At 41.1% G+C, this 21,314-nt stretch overlaps 1 protein-coding gene across 1 annotated transcript in view; it reads left to right on the forward strand.

Moving 5' to 3' along the window:
* vta1 (vesicle (multivesicular body) trafficking 1) overlaps positions 1–21,314 on the forward strand; it is a 50,557-nt gene that overhangs the window by 12,150 nt on the left and 17,093 nt on the right. Inside the window, exons 3-5 of the mRNA XM_079571840.1 lie at positions 3,557–3,684; positions 11,118–11,193; positions 14,014–14,131. Coding sequence (XP_079427966.1) covers positions 3,557–3,684; positions 11,118–11,193; positions 14,014–14,131 — 322 coding nt within the window. The remainder of the gene's footprint in view (positions 1–3,556; positions 3,685–11,117; positions 11,194–14,013; positions 14,132–21,314) is intronic.

Here is a 21,314-nt window from a genome sequence, read left to right on the forward strand (position 1 = left end):
TTTTCTTTTCTTTTTCTTTTTGGTCATTAAGTGTATAATACTGTGTTCTTTCATATTAAGAGCCCACAAGTGAGTAGCAGCTGTTTACTGTGTGGCCAATTCTAAATACGAGCTGTGAATAGTGTATATTGTAATATATAAGACTTCCTAACATTTTATTGCCTTCATTTTGTCTTGTCAGATTCAAGCAAGTGACTTTCTCATTGAATTACTTGTGTGCTTTTGGGCTTATTGTGTTTTTGAGGATCCTTTTTCTTTCCCATATTGCTTGAAAATGTTGATCTGCTTAATAATTTGGAACGTCCTTCTTCAGTAGTTTTTCCCTTAAGTGGACTTGCCTGGCAAACTAATCATCACAGGCGTCTGCGATTGTTTTCAGTGATTCAAAGAGCACTGATACACTATACCATCCATGAGTTTAATTAAAAAAAAAACAACCTTTATGACGCTTAAATGCAATTTTTCGTAATAATTCGGAACAGTAGAAAGATGCAATACAGTCTAGTGCTCACAACATAAAATGGATAAATGTTTTATTTATTTCTTGGTTGGGTAAAATAACCACATTTGTTTGACTCTAAATCGCAGCAATTTGCGGCAGTGGAAAAAGCTCCTGGCTCCTGCCCTGTCCATTGAAACTGCACTGGAGCATCACTTGAATCCAATCAGGCTCTTCCCACATGGGGAAAGAGGTTAGGAAAACCCGGTCTGTGAACCTTTACGTTGTGTCAAAAACATGCCTTTAATTTCCGAAAATTGTTCCACTTGTTGATGCCTCCCAGCAGTGCCCCCTCTCTCTCTCTCAGGACGTCCTCCTTGTTCTCCATGGACTGGAGTCTCTCCGTGTGTTCGTTACATGTTGGACTCATTAAAGCTTGGTCATCACGGATCTCTTTGGATACGGCCTCTACCGGGACTCACTGGAAAATCACATGCTTCTAATGACTTTCATGTGGGTCCGGACGGGGGAAAAAACCAAGAAGGACCATTAGAGATAGGACAGGTAGCAGGCAAACATCAACTGTTTTACAGGCTTATTTAGTTTGTGGTCCGCTGCATTCCAGACAGAGCTGGCATAGTGGCTACGATATTTTCTTTTCTTCTAATCGTAAGTTGCTTTCAAATAAAAAAAGGGAAGCAGAGATATGGTGTATAAATTGCAAGCTTCCTAGCCGTTCTTCAAACAGATCCTCCATTATCTTTACATGACATACTTCCACCTGCTTGATTCATGTAGCTGGGTTTCTTACAATGGACTATTTTGCACTTTCTCATTGAAAGTCATTATAAGTTAAGTTATATTTTTCAAACAATCAAAAGGTTGTTTCGTATAGCCTCCATGAGACGATGCCATTTCACGTCAATGGTATCGTCAATCACTGTTTACTCACTAAATGGCACAGATTCTTGTCCTTTCAGCTCAAACAAATTGTAAAATGCATTTCACAATTCAGAAACAAAGTGAGACAAACAAAGTGGCTACAAAGTCATTTCAAAACAAACCGAATGTATTAGATTCACAGACGGTGATTACTGGCGAATGGACTGGTCAGTAAGGCACAAGGGTCTCCAAACTTTTTACTTATCGTGAGTTATGCTATACAAAACTGACACAAGCTGCTTTTAATATCAGTGTACTTGAGTAACTAGGAGGTTTAGGCAGAGATGATGATGTTCGAAGCTAAGAAAGAACTACATTGTGAATCAAATCTCCTGAACAGTTTTACCGATCACTTCAATGGCAGGATTCCTTTATTCCCTTACGGCTTGTTCATCCTCCTTCAGACATGTTTCTCCAAAGTTAGCAAACAGTGTGTCCATTCAGTGTCCACCTGAGCCGACTGCTTTTTGGGTGCATTTAGCCGTAACCCAACACCGCCCTGGACACACTGGTGGAAAGATACAGCGCCCGAGGTTAAGTTTAAAAAGTACAACGCCATTTGATTCAGTGGGTGCAACGCAGGTGAAGAAGTGTTCAATTATCTTCAAACCCCAAGCTCAAGTTTTTCTTTTTTCTTTTCTAATCTTCAGCAAGCAGCGAGCGAAATGTCAGCTGGCTTTTTCACGCGCTTTCGCCCACTTTTGAGCGAGAGAGAAGAAAGTGCGTCGGACTTTTAAGGGCAAGAACTGAGCACCGTGCCAATCGGTCCCATCTGTCAAAACTAAATTATTGCCACATTAATTGCTCATGCTTTTGCTTGAGCTTGGATTAAAAAGAAATGTTCTCAATCAGGGAAATTCAAGTTATCCACCTTTACAAATGTTAATGGCTTTTTAGGCCTCAAGACAAAGTTATCATGTTAAAGACATTGTGTGACCTGGTCCAGAGTTAAAGACTAACAGATAATGTTTTTAAAATTATTATTATTAAATTAGCATAGACAATTTTACATAAGGGTTAGCTGACTTAAAATTGCAACTGTCTGAAGGAGTTGTATCAAACTAACCCAGGGTCCTCACTTACCTTGGTAGTAGTACATGTTGCGCAAGTGCATGTTTTCTTGAACTTTTACTTTTGAGCTTTAAAAGTGCTGCTGCAACCTGTGACTTTCCCAATGCAGGACTAGGGCTGGGTACAGTTAAATTGTTTTCGAAACCAGGTAATTAAAGGGATATTTCAGGATTTTTGACATAGAGCCTCATTTCCTAGTTATCCAGAGTGTTGTTGATTTCTGGAGATATATTTTTTTATTCATGCAGTCCTTATATTTGAAGAGTTTCGTGGTGCTAGGCTAGTGCTAGGCTAGTGCTAGGCTAGTGCATGTCTATGGTAGCTAGTAGCCTGCATTAAAAACTTCTTTAAAATCATCGGGTAGTCCTCCAAATGTTGCCATATTTGATTTGTCGAAAGCTCCTTTGTGAATTCCACGTGTAGTAATGTCGGTAAACAAACTACTGTAGATCCGGTAACCTAGCAGATCACTCCGCCCCTGCGTAGCTACAACCAGTAAGCTGATGATGCTCAAATATAAGGTATTTTTAATGCAAAATGGTTATATTTAAAAAATATTCAGTCAACACAGACATTTATATCAGTATTCTGGTGTTATATAAGTGATTTGCCTCAGGTGCACTGTGCTTAGGTCAGACTTTAATGCAGGCTACTAGTTACCATAGACATGCGCTAGCCCTCTAGCCTAGCACTAGCCTAGCACCGCTTAGCTCTTAAAATACTGCATGAACTAAAAAATATATCTCCAGAAATCAACAACACTCTGGATAACTAGCAAATGAGGCCCTATGTCAAAAATCCTGAAATATCCCTTTAACCAGTACTGATACCTGAGCGATACTTTTTTCTGATACCTATACTAAAATTTTTGTCCAGAAAACAGAGCAAATTTTCAATATCGGGTTCATCTTCAGTGTCAAAAATGGGGAATAATTTTGGAAACAATGGGGAAAAATTGAGAGAATCTTCTAGACACAAACAATTAAGGAAGTAGTTTATCAAAGTAGACACCTCATGTATTTTAACTTATATTCGGCTACTACCACTATGGCTTTAGCTACAGTGAGACTACAGTGTGACTGAGTTGTCTTGTTTTTTTTGCAGATGAAGAAGGACTTGAAGAACAACGAGTCCATAACTCAGGAGGTGGTGGGAAACGCTCATATCGAAAACTACGCCTTAAAGATGTTCCTCTACGCTGACAATGAAGACCGGTCCGGCCGCTTCCACAAGTAACAAACTCCTAGATTTCATAACGGACATCGGACAACATACAAATTCATTTAACCAGAATGGGATTTCTTTAGTTAAGATTCTATAGGTCCCAACAGTGGTTCTCAACCTTTTTTTTTGTTTTTGTTGGGACCCTCAGTAACAACAGGGCAGGTTTTCCTTTCAAATTACATAGAAAATACACCTCCCATATGAGTTGGCAATCCCCCTGAAATTATTTTGCGGTTGACAAGCACTGGCTTAAACCACCATTAAAGGGATATTTCAGGATTTTTGACATAGGGCCTCATGTCCTAGTTATCCAGAGTGTTGCTGATTTCTGGAGATATATTTTTTTTTTTGTAATTTATGCAGTTCTTATATTTGAAGAGTCGAGTGGCGCTAGGCTAGTGCAAGGCTAGCGCATTTCTATGGTATCAGCTAGCCTGCATTAAAAACAGTCTGACCCGCTCCACATGAGCAAATCACTTGTAACGCCAGACTAGCCATATAAATGTCTGTGTCGATAGAATAATTTTAACCGTTTTGCATCTAAAGTAACTTATGTTTGAGCAGCATCAGCTTTGTGGTTGTATAAGCTATGCGCCGGCGGAGTGATCTGCTAGAAAATAGTTCCTCAAAATGCGATCATTCATGTGATGCAAGGTCAGTTATACTCCAAAAATTATTCTATGGACACAGACATTTATATGGTTAGTCTGGGGTTATAAGTGATTTGCCTCAGGTGCTCTGTGGAGCGGGTCAGACTGTTTTCAATGCAGGCTAGCTGATACCATAGAAATGCGCTAGCCTTGCACTAGCCTAGCGCCACTCGACTCTTCAAATACAAGTTTCGTGCCTGTCCTGGCTCCCTCCATTTGAGAGTAAACCATTAATGTTACACTGAGAAACGACTTCAGACCACCCGATATCTCCTTTTCTTCTTTACAGTAGTTTAGAAATGGACAGCTCGCAAACAGCTTGTCTTCACCCGGAGGTTTTCATGTTTCTTAGCGAACGCAGTGACTCATGAGACACAACTGTTGAGTTCATTTACTGTGAAGGTTTACACTGACTCAGAAATAGCACTTCCACGTTCATTCACACCAAATGTTTTCTCTCGAGCCTCTAATGGGCTCCTGATAAAAGGATCCTGAATATGACGTATTCGTAGTCTCCTTCATCTCTGTCTTTGTGTGAAGTAAATAAGCAACAAATACTACTTTCAGGGTTGTTTTTCAGATTCTCAAACTTCAAGTTGTCGTAGCATTGAGCGAGTGCCACCATCAGACTAAGCAATAAGCCTAAAATCTACAAGAAATATTGTTTTTCATTGATGGCTGGTCCATATCAGTGTGTTTCAGATGGAGAACATGCATTTTTTAATATTGTTTTGGATAATGTTCTGCACTCATTTAGCAGTTTAACAGATTTGGATAACACATTCATGTGATGTTGGTGTCTTGACCTCCTGCTGACTGGTTCTGGTAGCAGAACAAACAGGAAGGTGCGTTTCCTCATGCTAACCGCCGAGTTTTGAGTCGGTGAATGGGTCCAGGTGACATAACCCGGTCCAGTTTGTTTGTTTTCGACTGTAAACATGGCGTCACCCGCCTCTGCTTACAACCGAGGTGTTATGAAGCCGGCTGGGAGGAGCGCCAGGGTCTGAAGGAAAACAAACAGGCTGCGTATAATGAGGAGCAGGGTCAGCACAGCAGCACACACCTTGTAAAAACAGATTTTCACCCTGGGGCTGAGCGGGGCCAGGACACGCAGGGGAAACAACCTAAAGCTAAACGATGTGCATAGATTATTAATAGAGGTGGGCCGTTATCGGCATTAACGTGCTGCGTTAACGCGAGACTCTTATCGGGCGATAAAAAAAAATATCGCCGTTAAACTATTCTCAAAGCTGGGTTGGGAGCTGGGTCTATACTCTGCAAGCTGTGATGACTTTCACCATGATATTTTATGGTCAGCACACACTACACGACTTTTATGCCCAATTTCGGACGCACAGGAGAAACGTGAGTGAATATAGCGTCTCCAAAGCGACACACAGAAGCAGCGGCCAATGACGGAGTGAAAAAAAGACACCGCAGCGCCTCCCTCTTTAAAACAGCGACATAAACAACTCATTTCATGGCCAAAGCCCCTCACGAAACAGCGCAACTTTATCACCAAAAGTTCACGAGAGCCTTTTCCAGCTACATTTCAACCGCGAGCAGAGTTTAACCACAGCACTTACTGAGTTTGGAGACGAACTTTACAGCTACTTTTCTCCGAGTCCGTTAGCTTCTCTTTCTCCGCTGTCTCCTCCTCCGTTTCCTTTTCTTATCAAATCCAAAGAAATACGTCCCGCATCTTCGTGCTGTCGACGTTTATCTCCATTTTGACAGAACTATCGCCAGGTTGAAGCTCGTAGTAGCAGTAGCTGCAGCAGCATGAACTGCGTTGTTGTGACAGTGATCACGTGACACTGTTGACCAATCAGGAGACGCGCACATGTTTCCCACGCTCACAAACAGAGGCCTGTTTTTTCTGATCTGGTAAGATGGCCCACATTACCCGTAAATAAATACCTGGGGACTCCTGCCACAGCTGTCCCATGTTCTTTAGCAGGTCATAGTGTGCAGAAGAGGAGATTTAGTTTGTCACAAAGCTACTGACTGTAGACAGTTCATCAGGACCTCTTATGTAGTAGGCCTACAGTTCAAAATTAATGTTTAACTGAATAAACAGTTAGTAAACACAAGTGCATCTTCTTGAACATGAATAATTTTCATCAGCAATTATCATAGTAGAACATTCTCAAGCAGTTTGTGATGCATTTTGGAAACAGGAGATGAGCCCCTGGTCTAACGCACCACCTGACTTGAGAAACTTGTTCTCAAAGACTTACTTTTAGTCATTATTTGGGTAGCACACATATTCTGAATGGCTTCGGCAGAATTCAAGCGAGCCATTTTAATCTAGATTAATCTAGATTAATTTCAAAATTAATCTAGATTAATCTAGATTTTAAAAATTAATCTATGCCCACCTCTAATTATTAATTATTTTTCTGTTTGTTGGTGCAGCAAGAGGGTCCCAGGTTCTAATCACAAACTTTTTTTCCCCACGTGCTACAGTGTCCATCAACAGGTTACTCCACATAGTAAATCACCTAGATTTTAAGAATGATTGACCCGGTGCCATTAAGGATTACACACAGACAGTGATTTCAAATGACAAAACATGAAACTTCAATGTTTTTCTAGAGCAGCATCATCCGTTCTTCTTCCCAAATACATGAAGGCTATTTATCAAAAGGCGGGGTTCCTCGCTCTAGCCTGGACTTCCCGTCACCTAGTTAAGGTTGTAATGGGGCAGTGGGAATATGCCAAACATGAATGGGGCGGTTGTGGCGGTTGGGCCTCTGTGAGTTACAGGAAGTGTCTGATTCCAGCGCAGTTTCCCATAAACATCCTCAGACCTGTGCGGACCAGAGGACAGGCCGGTCCAAGCGCTGGGAGCTGGATCACTTACATGCTCTGACAGGAGCGCAACCAGGAAAATGATTGTGGCTTGGCTTTAAATGTGACCACTGCCGTCATGTGAAAATCATTTTCTTCTGCTCAAATCTTACCCGGTGTCAGGATTACTGAATTACATGCCAAGATTTAGTCTGTAATTTATTTTCCAAAAATAATTAACCATTGTCACAATTCAGTTCACACAGATGACAGAAGAAAGAAATTGAAAGAAATTAACATTCAACATTCTGGATGAGTTTCCTTAAAAGACTTCAAAAAACTTAAGCCAATGAATGTCTGTAGTTTTTTAATTTAAAATATTTTTATCCTTGCATAGATTTTATTTTCTATTTCAGCAGATACAGTACAAGGAGGAATTAAGCAACAGCTGAGAACAATAGAGGCCTGTGCCTTGACTAGTAGAAAAATTGCCATACACAGAAGATAAGAAATGTCAAGTCAGGTGACTCATTCTTTTTTGACATTGTGATGCGTGTGTCTCATCTCAGTATGGCTAATACCACATGAAATGATGCTGAATCAGAGCTTGCATTGAAATGCTTTGTGTTCAAGAGTTTCAGATTTTTATTTAATTTAGTTTTTTTTATGGCATCAATAATATTATATAAACATAAATAATGGACATTTTGCCCTCCACTTACAATAGTGCTTTACTCCGCTGTGTAAAGTTGAGGCGAGCTACAGACAAAAACAAGGTAAGACGACATAAACGTCCCAAATATGACTTCTCTTTTGTAAGAAAATTATTTTAAATTGCTCTGCCTTTCTGCCTTTTTCTGCAAACACCAACAAACCTTTTAAGAGCTCGCTGGTCGACGCATCTCCGCGGTGAAAGCTGTCATTTTCAGAAGAGAAACAGATTTGATTTTGTTTTGCTTTTGCAAAGACATTTGACAGAGGAAGCACAGATTGATGAGGCTTTTTGGCAGTTAATTACACATCCCCATTCCCGCCTATAATTAAAACATTTTATTCATCCCGCGGTTGGGTGTAGCTGGTGGGCTGCTGCTGCTCTTATTCCAGCCTCGTTAAGCTTTAAGACTGATGAATATTCACCACAAGCTCCCAGTGCTAATGAGCCAAAACCAAGGAGTTTATTACAGTGGGCTGAAGTGAGGGAAACCCAAAACTTTATGTATTATTGGCTCAAAGCACGGAGAATTTTTCAGTAGATTTATTTAATTGTGTTCTTTACTTCTCATTAAATGCTGTGCCTGCTTTGTTTCTGTTTATGAGTTGCAATATCAGTAAGAATGCACAAAAGCTTTCACATTCCAAGCATGCCGTAATAATGCTAGCTTTGCGTAATGTGGGGCCATTTAAAGGAAAAAAGCACTGTTACTTTTCACAGTAATATTACGACCACACACACACGATTGATACTAAACTTACACAACTTACTAGTACTACTGGGTTCTTTGGAGTACTTCATGTTTTGCTGCAACTGATTCTTCTAGTAGTGGAATACAATGTGTCTTGCCTTACACTTATTGTAAAATGAGACATTTGTGAAAAAACCCACCTTTTTTATTATGAAACTCGTCTACATTACCGTGACAGTATTGCTCCCACAAAGTTGTGGAATATGTTGTTCGTACAAACTCATCCCTGTGAAGAATTGGGACGTTAATGAGTTTGGACCACAACTGACATTTTATAATTGATGTGCTCCCTCTGTCGTTTTTCATAAACAAAACAAAAAAAATCATGCTATTAGTACAACAAATAATGTCATTCCATTTCCATTTCTACAAGACTTTCTTTGTGCAAAGTGTTAGCAAAGCCAGTTGTAATTTGTGCTTTCTATGGTGCTGTCTCATTGTCCATCAGACCAGACCTTAATACCGGCATTGCTACCGTTTAACAGTACCCAGCCCTTGTTCTACTGAACTTGTATCATCTTGCAAGCAGCCTGCTACATTCACCAAATCTGCCAGTATGCCATAGTCTCTGCACTTTCAGGACATTTCTTTCAGGACATGTCGATGAAGAAACTAAAATCTCCAACTAAAAACGAGGCTGCAATATTGAGCGTGTGTTCTGTTCTCTGTTAGAAGAAGCGCCTGTATTCTTAAGCGATAATTAACTCAGAGCTCTGCTAATTGGCAGCTGCATTCACTGATGAAAAAAGGCCTGGCCTCCTTCATGTTGCAAATCATCATTTATGACGAGAACTGTTCTTTTATTTTAGGGGTGCACACTTTCAGTATTAATGTTATTTCAATATTAAATGATGCAATACCCATATCTCAAGAAGCCACAACAAATCGCCTTATCACTTCCATCTGACTGACATTTACGCACTTATGAGCTGAAGACATTTAAGATCTACAAATGAATGAAGAGGCACCGAGAGCCCCCCACACCTGCAGCACAGTGGAGGCGTCACAAGAGGAGCTACAGGAAACAAAAAAGGGACAAATGAGGAGAAGATGGAGAAAGACGAGAGCAGAGGGAGCGGAGGGAGCTGCGCATGAGGAAGAGGAAGGGAGCTGGAGGAGCAGACCAGTGCAGGACGCCACGCTTTGCAGCAGGGACAAACCCAGGAGGCGGTGCACCATTTCAGAGGAGACTGAACATGGCAGCCAGCCAGGTTTCCTCTGGGCGCTCCAGTTTCCCCTGCCTCCAAAAACATGTTGGTCCGGTTGGCCTACCATGGCGGCTCAGGACTCACCCAACACCTGAATGAATAATAATAAATCCATTTCGTAGTCCTTCTGGGGGTAATACAAGTGTTAATGGGATGGGTCAGAGGCGCAATACACATTTATGGAATCACAAAAAGAAGGCTAACGGGCAAAGCTAACAGCGGGCAGTTTTTTGTGTGTGCAATATTTACAGCCAAGTTTGAGTGAAAAAAAATATCTCCATTGTGTCCCGCTCTCCCTTTGTCTTTTCTGTCAGCGTAGTATTTAATCTCTCTCTGAAATATGTAGTAGTAGTAGTTTATTTGGTCAGTTCATTCCTTTAAACGTAAAAACATTTCCAATTCTTTGTGTACAACACGACCGAAAGGGTTTAGGCTGAAGTGAAAACTTATAACACCTAACCCAGTTTACAGACTTCCACGAGAGAAAAAACAAAACAAAACACAAACATTAATAATGAACAATATCAAATGTCAAACAGAAGAGAAATAAGCATGTATCTGAAGTTAGTAACATAAATTTCAATATTCCAACAAATATGTACACATACATTTGTTTTATGTTAATTTAGTTGGAACTTAATCATGTCATCATTATTATTTTTTATTTATTTTTCTTACTTTATTCATCCTAAACTTATACATTCTTGAATTTTAGTAGCTTTAAACAACTTTTTGAAAGCTTTGACTGTTTGGGACTGTTTTAACTGATCTTCCAGGTCGTTCCACAGAAATACATCCACTCTTTTTATTCTTTTTAGCTTTTGCTTTTTTGAAAATAGCAGTTCCTCGGAGGTTATACTGACTTTTCCTGTGTTCAAAAAGCTCCTGGAAATATGGCAACTTTAAAAATGTATAAAAGTTCAGAATTTTCCAAATTTAGTTCCATTTTAATGGTACTGGTCCTGATTTAGTCGGCAAGGCAAGGCAATAGAGTTCACTGTGTTCAAAGAGTGAAATATTGTAATAAAGCCATTGCAAAATTCCCGACAGTAGATTATTGCAGTTTTTCTGATACTCTGCAGCCCTAATTACATAACCCGGTCATTTTTATTAGAGATGAGGTCCCCAATCCTGCCTTATTTCATTAGTGCTGACAGAGACGGCGTTTGAACTTTGTGCCTGTTTTTGTGTCATGAGGATTGGCTCCATAATTACTCTTTTCCTCATAACATCTTGACTTAGTATTTGTGGTACTTTTGACTTGTCTCTCCTCAATTCGTGTTTCTTCATTTCTTTCCTTACACTTTCCCCATTATGTGTCTCGCAGGAACATGATCAAGTCGTTCTACACCGCCAGTCTGCTGTTTGACGTCCTGGTGGTGTTTGGGGAGCTGTCAGAAGAGGTTGGTGCAAAGTAGAAGTCAATCAAGCTGAATGCGATAAACTGGGGAGAATTTGTTGCCAAATGCCTTCAGCAGCTTTCAAAAGCAACACATATCAACATCAAAAATGGCAATATTTGGGATTTTCAAATGACTGTTAGCATAAAGTCTTACAGTGTTGCATTGTTTTTAATTTAGGGCACAACTAAAATCCCCCCATGTCAGCTGTTGCCTGTAGTCCATTCGCTTTGACATGTGACAGGCAGCAGATCTGTGTCAGCCTTGTTCCTAGTTGTCAGAAGAATCATTATCCCATCAACGCGACGCTTGTGTGAGAGCCAGTGTTTAGTGTCTCGCTGAAGCCTGACTGAGGACAGATCTGGTGGCATGTGCTAAAAAGAGGTTTTCAGCATCTTATGTCCAAACTGTGGAGGGACACATGGCGACAGGAGGCGAGTTGGCACCAGGATGTGTAATAGAGTGAAGTACAAGCATTCTCTTCGATGTAAAGAGTGCGCAGGGCAGCGATGGGAGGAGGAATGAAAAGGAATGTGGTCTTTAGAGCTCTTTATTGTGCTACCCTGCAAAGCAAGACATGTGAGACTTTTGTTTTCGCGTAATCAGCTATTGATTCCCTCAGAGTTTTAGGAAAGCCTTGACTTCCACTTGAACATTCTGCTAATGAGTGATGTTTAAAGCGGACAATTGATGGATGTGAAAGCTGCTTTTATTTGTTTGTGATGAATGTGTCTTTTTCAAGGCCTGCCATTTGATTAGATAGCGCTCGTCGACCACATTAGTGACAGCAGTATGCGACCGCCAACTCTGTTCCCGCTTCACCACCAAACCTGGCACCATTCAATCAAACTTGACAAATGCAGAGTGTCTCTTTCACTAGGATTTAGTCACAGAAAGTGCCACCTTGAATGACCTCGCTCAGTTCTGCCATATTTTCCGGAGTATAAGTCACACCAGCCAAAAAATGCATAATGAAGAAGAATAAAAGCATAAATAAGTTGCTCCAGAGTATAAGTCGCACCAGCCTTGGCAACTCCCTGGGCATGGGGGCTTAACTGCACCCTTGACAAGCCTCTCCCGGCAGCACGTTGTTCAAGCACCCATTTGTGAACTCGCTCAAAGTAACCTTCACTTTTCGCCAGTCCTTCACAAGTTTCTCACTCCAAATTGTCTTTCAGTTAAAACTAGCAAATGATGCCTCAGGCCACCCTGCTAAAGCCTTTTTTGAGATGCTTCCTTCAGGGAGAAGGTATCGCTCCATCATATGTTCTACTGATCGACATATGAACAGTTTCTTTCCACAAGCTGTGATCGCTTTAAACAAGGCACTTTAAACAGGCACTTCTATTATATTTATCGGTGTGGACTTTTATTGTACAATGTTTTGCCCTTAGGCTTTTAATGTGGCATTGTTTGTTTGTTCTGTTTTTTATATTGTGTCTTTTTACTTGTTTTACATATCGCACTTTGAGCTCTTTGCACATTTTTTTCCAATGTGGTTTTTCAAACTGCAAATGGCCAATAAATGAATCTGAATCTGAATCTGAATCTGAGTTGCTCGATTACCGTTTTGTATATTTACGGTTGAACAGGAGTAGCAGATACTGGTACACAAGCCTAGAGCGCCCTCTAGTGGCTGTCAGTGTGAAAGTAACAAACATGTGATATATAAGTCGCAAGTGAGACTTATAGTCCGGAAAATGCAGTGGTAAATTCTTCAAAAAAGTCACATTTTTGTGCCCCCGAAATGTTTGGCACAATAAACCTGAACCTAAATCTTTTATATTTTATACTAGCCAGTTCAAAGGGTCAAGGATGTCACTGCAGTCTGACGTGTCTCTCTAAAAAGTCAATACTCACCACGAGTAGTGCTGTGTTTGTGTATTTTCACAACTCTTGCACTCACCAAAACCCAGCCCCTCTTCCCACTCGCTCCCGTTGGCGCCAGATCGTTTCGTCCTGTTGTGAAATCACTCCGCAGTGAGTCACGGTGCACCTGCTTTTATAACGGTGTCATTAAAGCTGCATTTTCCAGGCTAATATCGCGTCAGTGTTGTTTCAGAGATTAGCTTGGCCACCTTTAGCAGCTCGGCTCCACAAACAGTCAGCGCTGTGTAAGGCAGGACTGGGCCATTGTTTTGGGTTACGCCGTTGGGACTTATCTGGTCAGAGCAGGGCTTTCTCCGTTCAGGCTTATCTGAACCAGCGCCGTGGCCATCTCTCTGCAGCCCTCATCCGGCCGATACACAATCACATCGCATGACTACTAATTTTATGCTAACCCACATTCGAAACAGGCCAAAATACCATCATGGGAACTGTGTAGGCCATTCGAGCAGAATATTGAGAACACAAAAACATCCAGTATAGGGCAACAGTTTTGGACGAATATGTAGTTATGATTTTTCCTGCAATGTATGTTTCCAAATGACATTTTAAATATGTCCAGCAGCACTAACATTGAGATATTATAGTTTGTTGTTACTAGGGAACAGTATGTTGCCTAAACAGCCTTTAACATTAGCTGATCATCACTGTTGCTCTCGATGCAAACTCTTATCATTCAAACGTTTTCAAGAGGGAAGGAAAACTGAAATCACTCACTGGCATCACAACATGAGCCAAAAGCTGAGGTCAAACTTTTCTTTGAGGGCAATAAAGTACTCTTTAATCATGATATGTGTTGTAATACCTCGCCATATTTTGTCTGGCCAAGAAATACCTTTTAGGCAAATTGATAGGCCATTTTAATCCCAGGTTGTAGAATTAATGACCATGTAACGAGGCTTCTCCTCCATTCTCCCCTGTGCTTTCTCGCACCAGAACATCCAGCACAGGAAGTACGCTCGCTGGAAGGCGGCATACATCCACAACTGCCTGAAGAGCGGAGAGACGCCGCAGTCTGGACCCATCGGCATGGAGGACGACGAGGAGGAAGCAGGTGGGAACCGCTGATACGGCACAAAAAACACTAAACATCAGCGTCGTCATCCATAACAAATTAGGCCAAATTCAGTCGCTGAGGGCCACAATCTGGGGCTGTCTTGGTCTCAGAGTTTGTGTTAGTCCCAAGCCTTGATAGGAAGCAGATTCTTGGAAAAAGGTGGGGTAGATGTTATATTATGTCTTTTTTTTTTACCACTACTGTCCATGAATGCCACATTAGATTTGCAGCTTCATTGAAATTAATTAATTTGCTTTGGTTGAAAGATATTTGCAAAGATTATGATTCTTTTCAAAGCATTTGTCTGTCTGGGGCCCCTTGTTTTTGTAGCTGGGAGAGCAACCACTCACTCAAAGAAAAATACAGTTTTACCACTTTCTTTGAGCATTCACCTTTTTTTTGTGTTTGCTTTCTGAACAAACAAAACATAGATTTCTTTGAATGTGGTCATCAAGTTTCAACAAGACTAGATTTTATCATTATTATTTTTAAAGCAGTCAGATGAAAATAATGTAGATAAAACATGTGAGGAGTGAGGGCAGGTTGTTTGCCTTAGAGATAACGGATTTATTTATTCTTCTGCATTTCCTCACATTTTACGTCCAGCCTCGGTCAGCCTCCGTTCTCCTGTTTGTGACCTTTGCTTCATTCCCATCTTTCACTATAAAACCTAACCTTTAGCAGGAGCAGGGCTTGGACAAACACCGGTGAAATCCAGCGAGGGTGGCCCCATTATTAGAACAAAATGGCTCCTAAAGTTCAGTGCATTTGGTGGAGCATGTGGTGGGAGAAGACAGGCCTTCTGTTTGGATGTCCACCGGGCTGTTCTCTCCAAATGTTCTCCATCTTCCCGCCCAGAGAGATTTGAGCAACTTTTCCATGTGGTGTTTGGCTCATAAGGCCACATGTTGGGTGCAACTTTGGACTTTAAAACAATTTCATCCAAATAGGGTTAGGGGTTATTGTAGCCTGCTGTATCCTAACAATTTGTAACATGAACTCACAATATTCTTATTTAACTTTATCACACACAGTAATTCAAGTCCTAGATACAAACTGTATGCACAAAACATGTTTAAATAAATAATAATGAAACAAACTATGTACACAGCAAAAGAGTAAAAGTCCAACTTGACGTCAATTTTATTTTTCTTAACAGAACAAGTAGGAATAATATAATATAATTGGACACATACTGTGGTTAAATGTGTTGTCTACTTTTCAATCATTTTTCGACCTACACAGAACCAAATGCTGATGGCTTCGAGCATCTGGACTCATTTTAAAATTGCAGCTCCAGTTGTGCTGATTGCGTCAGGGCCCCCGAGGGACAGCTCTGAGCTATGCTTTCTGACAACTTCACCTTCGGACATGCGCTTCAGGCTCAGAGGGCGAAGCCTGAACGTATTTTTCATGTCGGGGAACGTGTGTCGAGCAAATCTTTCACGAACACAGGCCAGCTGGAGGTGTTTTCATACTACGAAAATGTGGGCGTGTGCCGTTTTGACCCAGACTTTCAACATGACATCAGTCCAAAGACAACACGGAAAGACATGGACATTTCACACTCAACTGACACATTAGCGCACTTTTGAAATGGGTTCGAGACGACTGCGAGTGGTTAAGAGTTGTGACTGCTTGCCAAGGCAAATCTATTTAGATTAACGGAGCACTGCAAAGACTCTAAACAAATACATGGAGCGGTGGAGAAGAATGTGCTATAGCTTCATAACCTAGAAAAAAACAGATTGATATCGCTGTGCATAGAACACTGATATATATCGGGGATTGCTCCGGTTTAAATGGATTGGGGATTGGACAAACTGGTTGGATCAAGCGTGCGTGTTGGAAATTTGATGTTCTCCAAAGAAGTCCTAATGTAGAGTTGCAAAGACACAAGAGAAATGTATTCACCATCAATATGGGACTCGGAGACTTGAACTCTCCATACATTGTGGTGGTATTAATCATTCAAGTCTCACTGTGCTTTCACAGAAGAGGGTTTAAATAGGCCTAATGGTGGCGTCAAAAGAGAGGCCAGAATGCCAGTAAGGCTTGTAAGAGACATCTTGGCCATGGCACATTGATTAGTGCATAGCAGAAGGCTTCTGTGAGGTTTTGTTTATGCCAAGGGAAACAGATTAGTGTTTTTCAGGGGCTAAGATAATAGCATAGATGTAGTTATTGATTGCCAACAATGGTCAGCACGAGAGGTGTCCTTGGTAGGCGGTGCAGGGGCAAGAAAATTCTCTCACTGCGCATCCATTCAATATTTTTAAAAATGTTCATAGAAATTGTGAGTCAAAGCATGACCTTTGAGAAAATTGTGATGAATATTTTCCCGCCCAGCCCAAATTTACAACCGTAAGTTGAAGCCCTTCAGCCAATACATGTTTTTAGTTTCATCCCACTTAAAAATCTTGTCCTAAAAACCGCAACACTCGAGACAGCTTGATGTCAAAACACTTCAGTTCAGTCCCTAGGCCGGCAGCCTGTCGTCCTGTGACCATTTTTTTTCCTGCCAGTCCCCTTTTCCCTTAACGTCTCACACTCACTTTCACACTCTCGCCCCACCGCTTTGTTAAACTTGCCTCTCCCATCATGCACTGGGGGCTCTTAGTCTGTCAGTAACGATGATGGCTCATTCCCACTGAGGCACAGAGCCCCACAGCGAACGGTGAAGTCATCCCCAGCGCGTGCAGTTTTGGAGTTTTCTGGGGCTAAAATAAGTGGCTGGATTTCAACAGCTGTGCTAGTTCGGCACAGCTGGAACTCAAACTAGCTTTCATTACTTTGTACAGTTTCATGTTTGAACAAAAGTGACAAAATACATATCCGTCAGAGTCCCTTATTGGAGACTGATTGCTTTTGCTTTTAATCAAATACTCTGTGGTGTACTTTTATTGAACGACATTGAGATGAGAGTCATGGTCTGCAATGTCCCACTGCAGCGTTCAATTACTTTCTATCTTGAAAACGCTCTGACAGAGGTCCGTACCACACAGCCCATATTAATGACGTCCCTTATTTTTATTTAACAGTGAAACTGTTTTACTACCAATTTGTGAAATATCTCAGATCCATTATAACTCTACGAGCGACAGTTTATGAAAGACATCTCCAACTGAAACCCTTCAAATGTTGAAGCCGATCATTATGCGGGATTGGATTCCCAAACCTGTCATATTAATCTTCTGGGTGAAAGTCCTTTCAACTTGCCAACATCAAGCACATACATTTGAATATTCTCATCACTTTTGGACGCAATTATGAGAAAATGACCTGACTATTGACAGAGAAGGCACTGAACATTGTGCCAGTTTATCTTTGATGTCGATATGTCCAATGTCACTTTCAACATTGTTTGTATAACATATTTACATCAACACTGGGGGCCCAATGTGCTTCACATAAAAGGCAAAAAAGGCACACACTTTAAAGGGATTTGGCACAAAGAGACAAACAGTTCATGGAATTCTTGTTCTTTCTCAGCCCGTTCTGCACATGCACCAATCTCAGCCAATCAAAGAAAGGAAGCCAAACAATAGTTTTTCTGTATTGCGTCACTGCCACTTGTACCGCAATATCACTTGTGAAAGGTTACAGTGCCACAGTTCTCCTCTGAGCTCCATTAACCTAGATAGACCTCTCACTTGTTAGGCTCCTGCTGCTTCTTGGAGCTCTGGTCGTTTTTAAATAGCAGCATGATACCAATACAGCCATATGGACTTCCGATAAAAAGCAGGGGTCATGGCCAAGATGGGTGTGAATAGTATTCGTTTTTAGTGGCCTAGTTAAAAGCTTTAAAAGGTCAATTTATTTGCATTATCCTTTAAATTCAATCAGAAACACTTTGGTTCAAAAGATCTTTCCAATAGATTTTTCTCCCCACGTTTTTTTTTGTTATGTTTCCTGCATTGCATAATGTGGTAGCGCTCTCCAACACTTGACCGAAACCCTCATGTCCTTCAGCTTCGAAAATTAAAAGTTTCAGATTTCACGCTCCCATGTCAAAAATGTCCAAAAAACCTGCCAGACAATTATCCACTGACGCCAGAGCATGTTCCTCTATGGCTAAGTGCATGTATTTGGCAGGAAACGGTCCAATTTGAATCAACACTGAAGTCGTCAAATGAATAGATGTTTGGTTGTGTTTTGAGACTTGTATTTCCCGTATTTAACGGTGAACTTCTGAAAATGTCACCAGTAAAACCGCTGTGGTGGTAGTTACGTGACTTGACACATAAGCGTTTCACTGGAGGCGGCACAACTTGCTTCTATTTGTAACTGTGCTTTTATATATTTTAATATGTAGTTCAAATGTTTAAAACTATGACATAATAACATTCCTCCATTCACTTCTTAAAGGAACAGGCCACCGTTTTTCCATACTGTGATATGTTCTTACCTGAGCTTAGACGAGATTATACGTATAACTGTCTGGTCTGTGGAAGAGTTTGGTCGCTTCTAACTTCAACCCGTTTGGAGCTATAGTTATATACTGGGAGAGGCCAAATGCTAGCAACATCTTTGGTCTTTTTGCGTGACTGAGGGCACACAGTTCTTCCATACTGTGATATGTTCTTACCTAGGCTTAGACGAGTTGATACGTACCTGTCTGGTCTTTGTGCGTGCCCGTGGAAGAGCGCGGTAGCTTCCAATTTCATCCCCGTCTGGAGCTATAGGAATACATTGGGAGAGGCCAAGTGCTAACAACATCTTCGGTCTTTTTGCGTGACTGAGGGCACGCACAAAGACCGGACAGGTACGCATCAACTCGTCTAAGCTCAAGCAAGAACATATCTCAGTATGGGAAAACGGTGACCTGTTCCTTTAAACCCAGAGTACACCACGCAATTGTTTTTTGTCTTGTACGTTTCGAAGTCCCGTTGCAAGATGTGGGGAAGGTGAAATCGTGAGCCAACATTCGTCTCAACTGTTAAATGGTTCGAAGATTGAGTCGTAGCTATGGCTGAAGTCTTTCGAGTTTCAGGCTCCTGGGCAGCATGAGGTGTGTTCATTATCGTGGAAAGGCACAGGGGACAGTCAAATGCGGTGCAGTTCAGGCCGGGGCACTGTTGCTTTGTCTCTGGCAGTGAGCTGGGGGTGTTTGTTGACGGCCTGCCTGACAGAGATCATTGCTGCAGCGAGAGGATGGCTCTCTCTATGACAGGTACTCCAGAATACAGTATCAGACTTGCTTGACATCTCTTGCAGCTTGTCTTTGGTCGTTCTATTTTTAATCGTTGCTCCGGTCTCCCTGGACAACCTGTATTTTCACGCTTTGACATACAATTTTTCCGCGCAAAGAGTGAGGTTTTGTCTCAGACAGACACAATTGGCTGAAGAATTATTTTAGATAGATGGAGATGTTGGGCAGCTAGGTTTAGGAGTTCGATGCCATCAGATATTGTACAGTGTATGTGAGCATAATGAGCAAAGACCCTTCACCTGCTTACCTCCAGTTGGTGAGTTCAGGCAGCACAGATTGCCACAGTGACAGAAATCTTATCTATTTGGTGACGTGAAACACTTTTATTGCAGTGGAAAAGAGGCTAAATTAACTTCATATCCATGGTGACTTTGTTGAACTGTCACCACTTCTCCCAGTGCGGCGACTGGCTGACAAAGAACAGTGCTTGCTCATTTTGGACTCTATTGTCCAACGTGCCCCTTGGCAAAGCACCGCTGTCCGCTAATCGCTCCAGAGCGGCTCAGTCCATTTGTAAAATGAGTCATCTTTTCTCTCACTTCTGACCACAAGAAACGGGTCTGTGTCCAATGTTCAGGAACAGCTTGCAACTACACTGGATTTACGAGAGAATTTCCAATGAGGCATTTAATTCAGTGAAATATGCTGCATTTCGTCTTAATGTTGTCGTTTACAAGGAAGAGCGTTGGCACTGTGGATTTACTAAACAAAAATCCTGGCAAATCTTTTATTGTATTGTTTTAAAGGACTTCCTGACTTGTGAACTTTATACTTTATGCAAATTATTGGTTCCGTTTATTTCCTTTTTTGATTTGAGATATCTAAAACATCCCCACATGTCGATAGAACAAAGAAATCTTTAGAAAAATCTTTGTGGAGAAAAGTATTCTTTCTCTCTGGGTTTGGGTTTTGGGACTTTTGAAAAAACTTTTATCTGTACAACAAACATTTCCAAAGCTTGACTGAAGACGAACGCGACTGGGGACTTTCAAAAGCCCACTCTGAGCCTGGCACTAATGAGTTTGACAGAGAGGTCTAGTCTTTAGCTTTTCTATTTGTTCTTAGTCCTGCTGTAAAGTCCCTGAACTCTTTCTTATTCCGCATCGGTGTGTCTTGCTCTTTCATCTGCTGAAACCGCAAAAGCCAAAGAAGATAGAAAAGTCTGAGATGTTAAAAACTCTCATCTCCCTGTTGTGCCTTTGTCGGCGTAAGCTAATGAAACACTTCCAGCTGGGGTCACAACAAAGCACAAATGTTACGCTTTGTGCAGGTGGGGAAGCTTGGGCCATTACAAAACCTTACGTGGACATTTAATGGATAATTGACGGCTTTTGGGAAATTCCGCATTCATATGTCTGCAGGAAGGCACGTGATAGAGTAGTGAATGCAACGAGGTCACACTGCTTGAACTCTTATGCATGTGGCACTTTTGAAAGGAATAATCAGTGTTGGGCAAGCTATTTTAAAATGTAATATGTTTGTATTACATATTATGGTTGAAACAATTTAGTTGAGTTACACTAGTTACTTTTGAGTTGCTTCTGAGTTACTTTTGGCAAAATGTGTACGGAAAAATGTAATAATGCCTCCGAACAAACATTATTTTTTTTCCCTTCGCAGGAGCTGCATTTTACTTGGGGGAGTTTGGAATTTGTTTGTTTGTACATCAATGCAAACCCTTTAAATGCTCTTGTAGCTCGAGTTACTTACCGTATTTTGTTTAAGTAATATGTTATATTCCGTAGTGACAGAGAAATGGAATATATTTTTGTAACTCTTAACTTTAGTAATGTGTTTACCCCCAACACTGGGAATAACCTTAAAGGGGTTAAATCGACTTTTTCAAGCTTTGCATCATGTTATTATGTCATTCCCTCATTAAAAACATGCCTGAAGTGTTGCCTTGGCACATTCACGTATTTTTGAGTAATCTGTAAAAACTCTGATGGCAGCCATTTTAGGGATAGG

Source organism: Gobius niger (assembly GCF_951799975.1).
Source record: "Gobius niger genome assembly, chromosome: 15".
In the NCBI taxonomy this organism is placed as follows: Eukaryota; Metazoa; Chordata; class Actinopteri; order Gobiiformes; family Gobiidae; genus Gobius; species Gobius niger.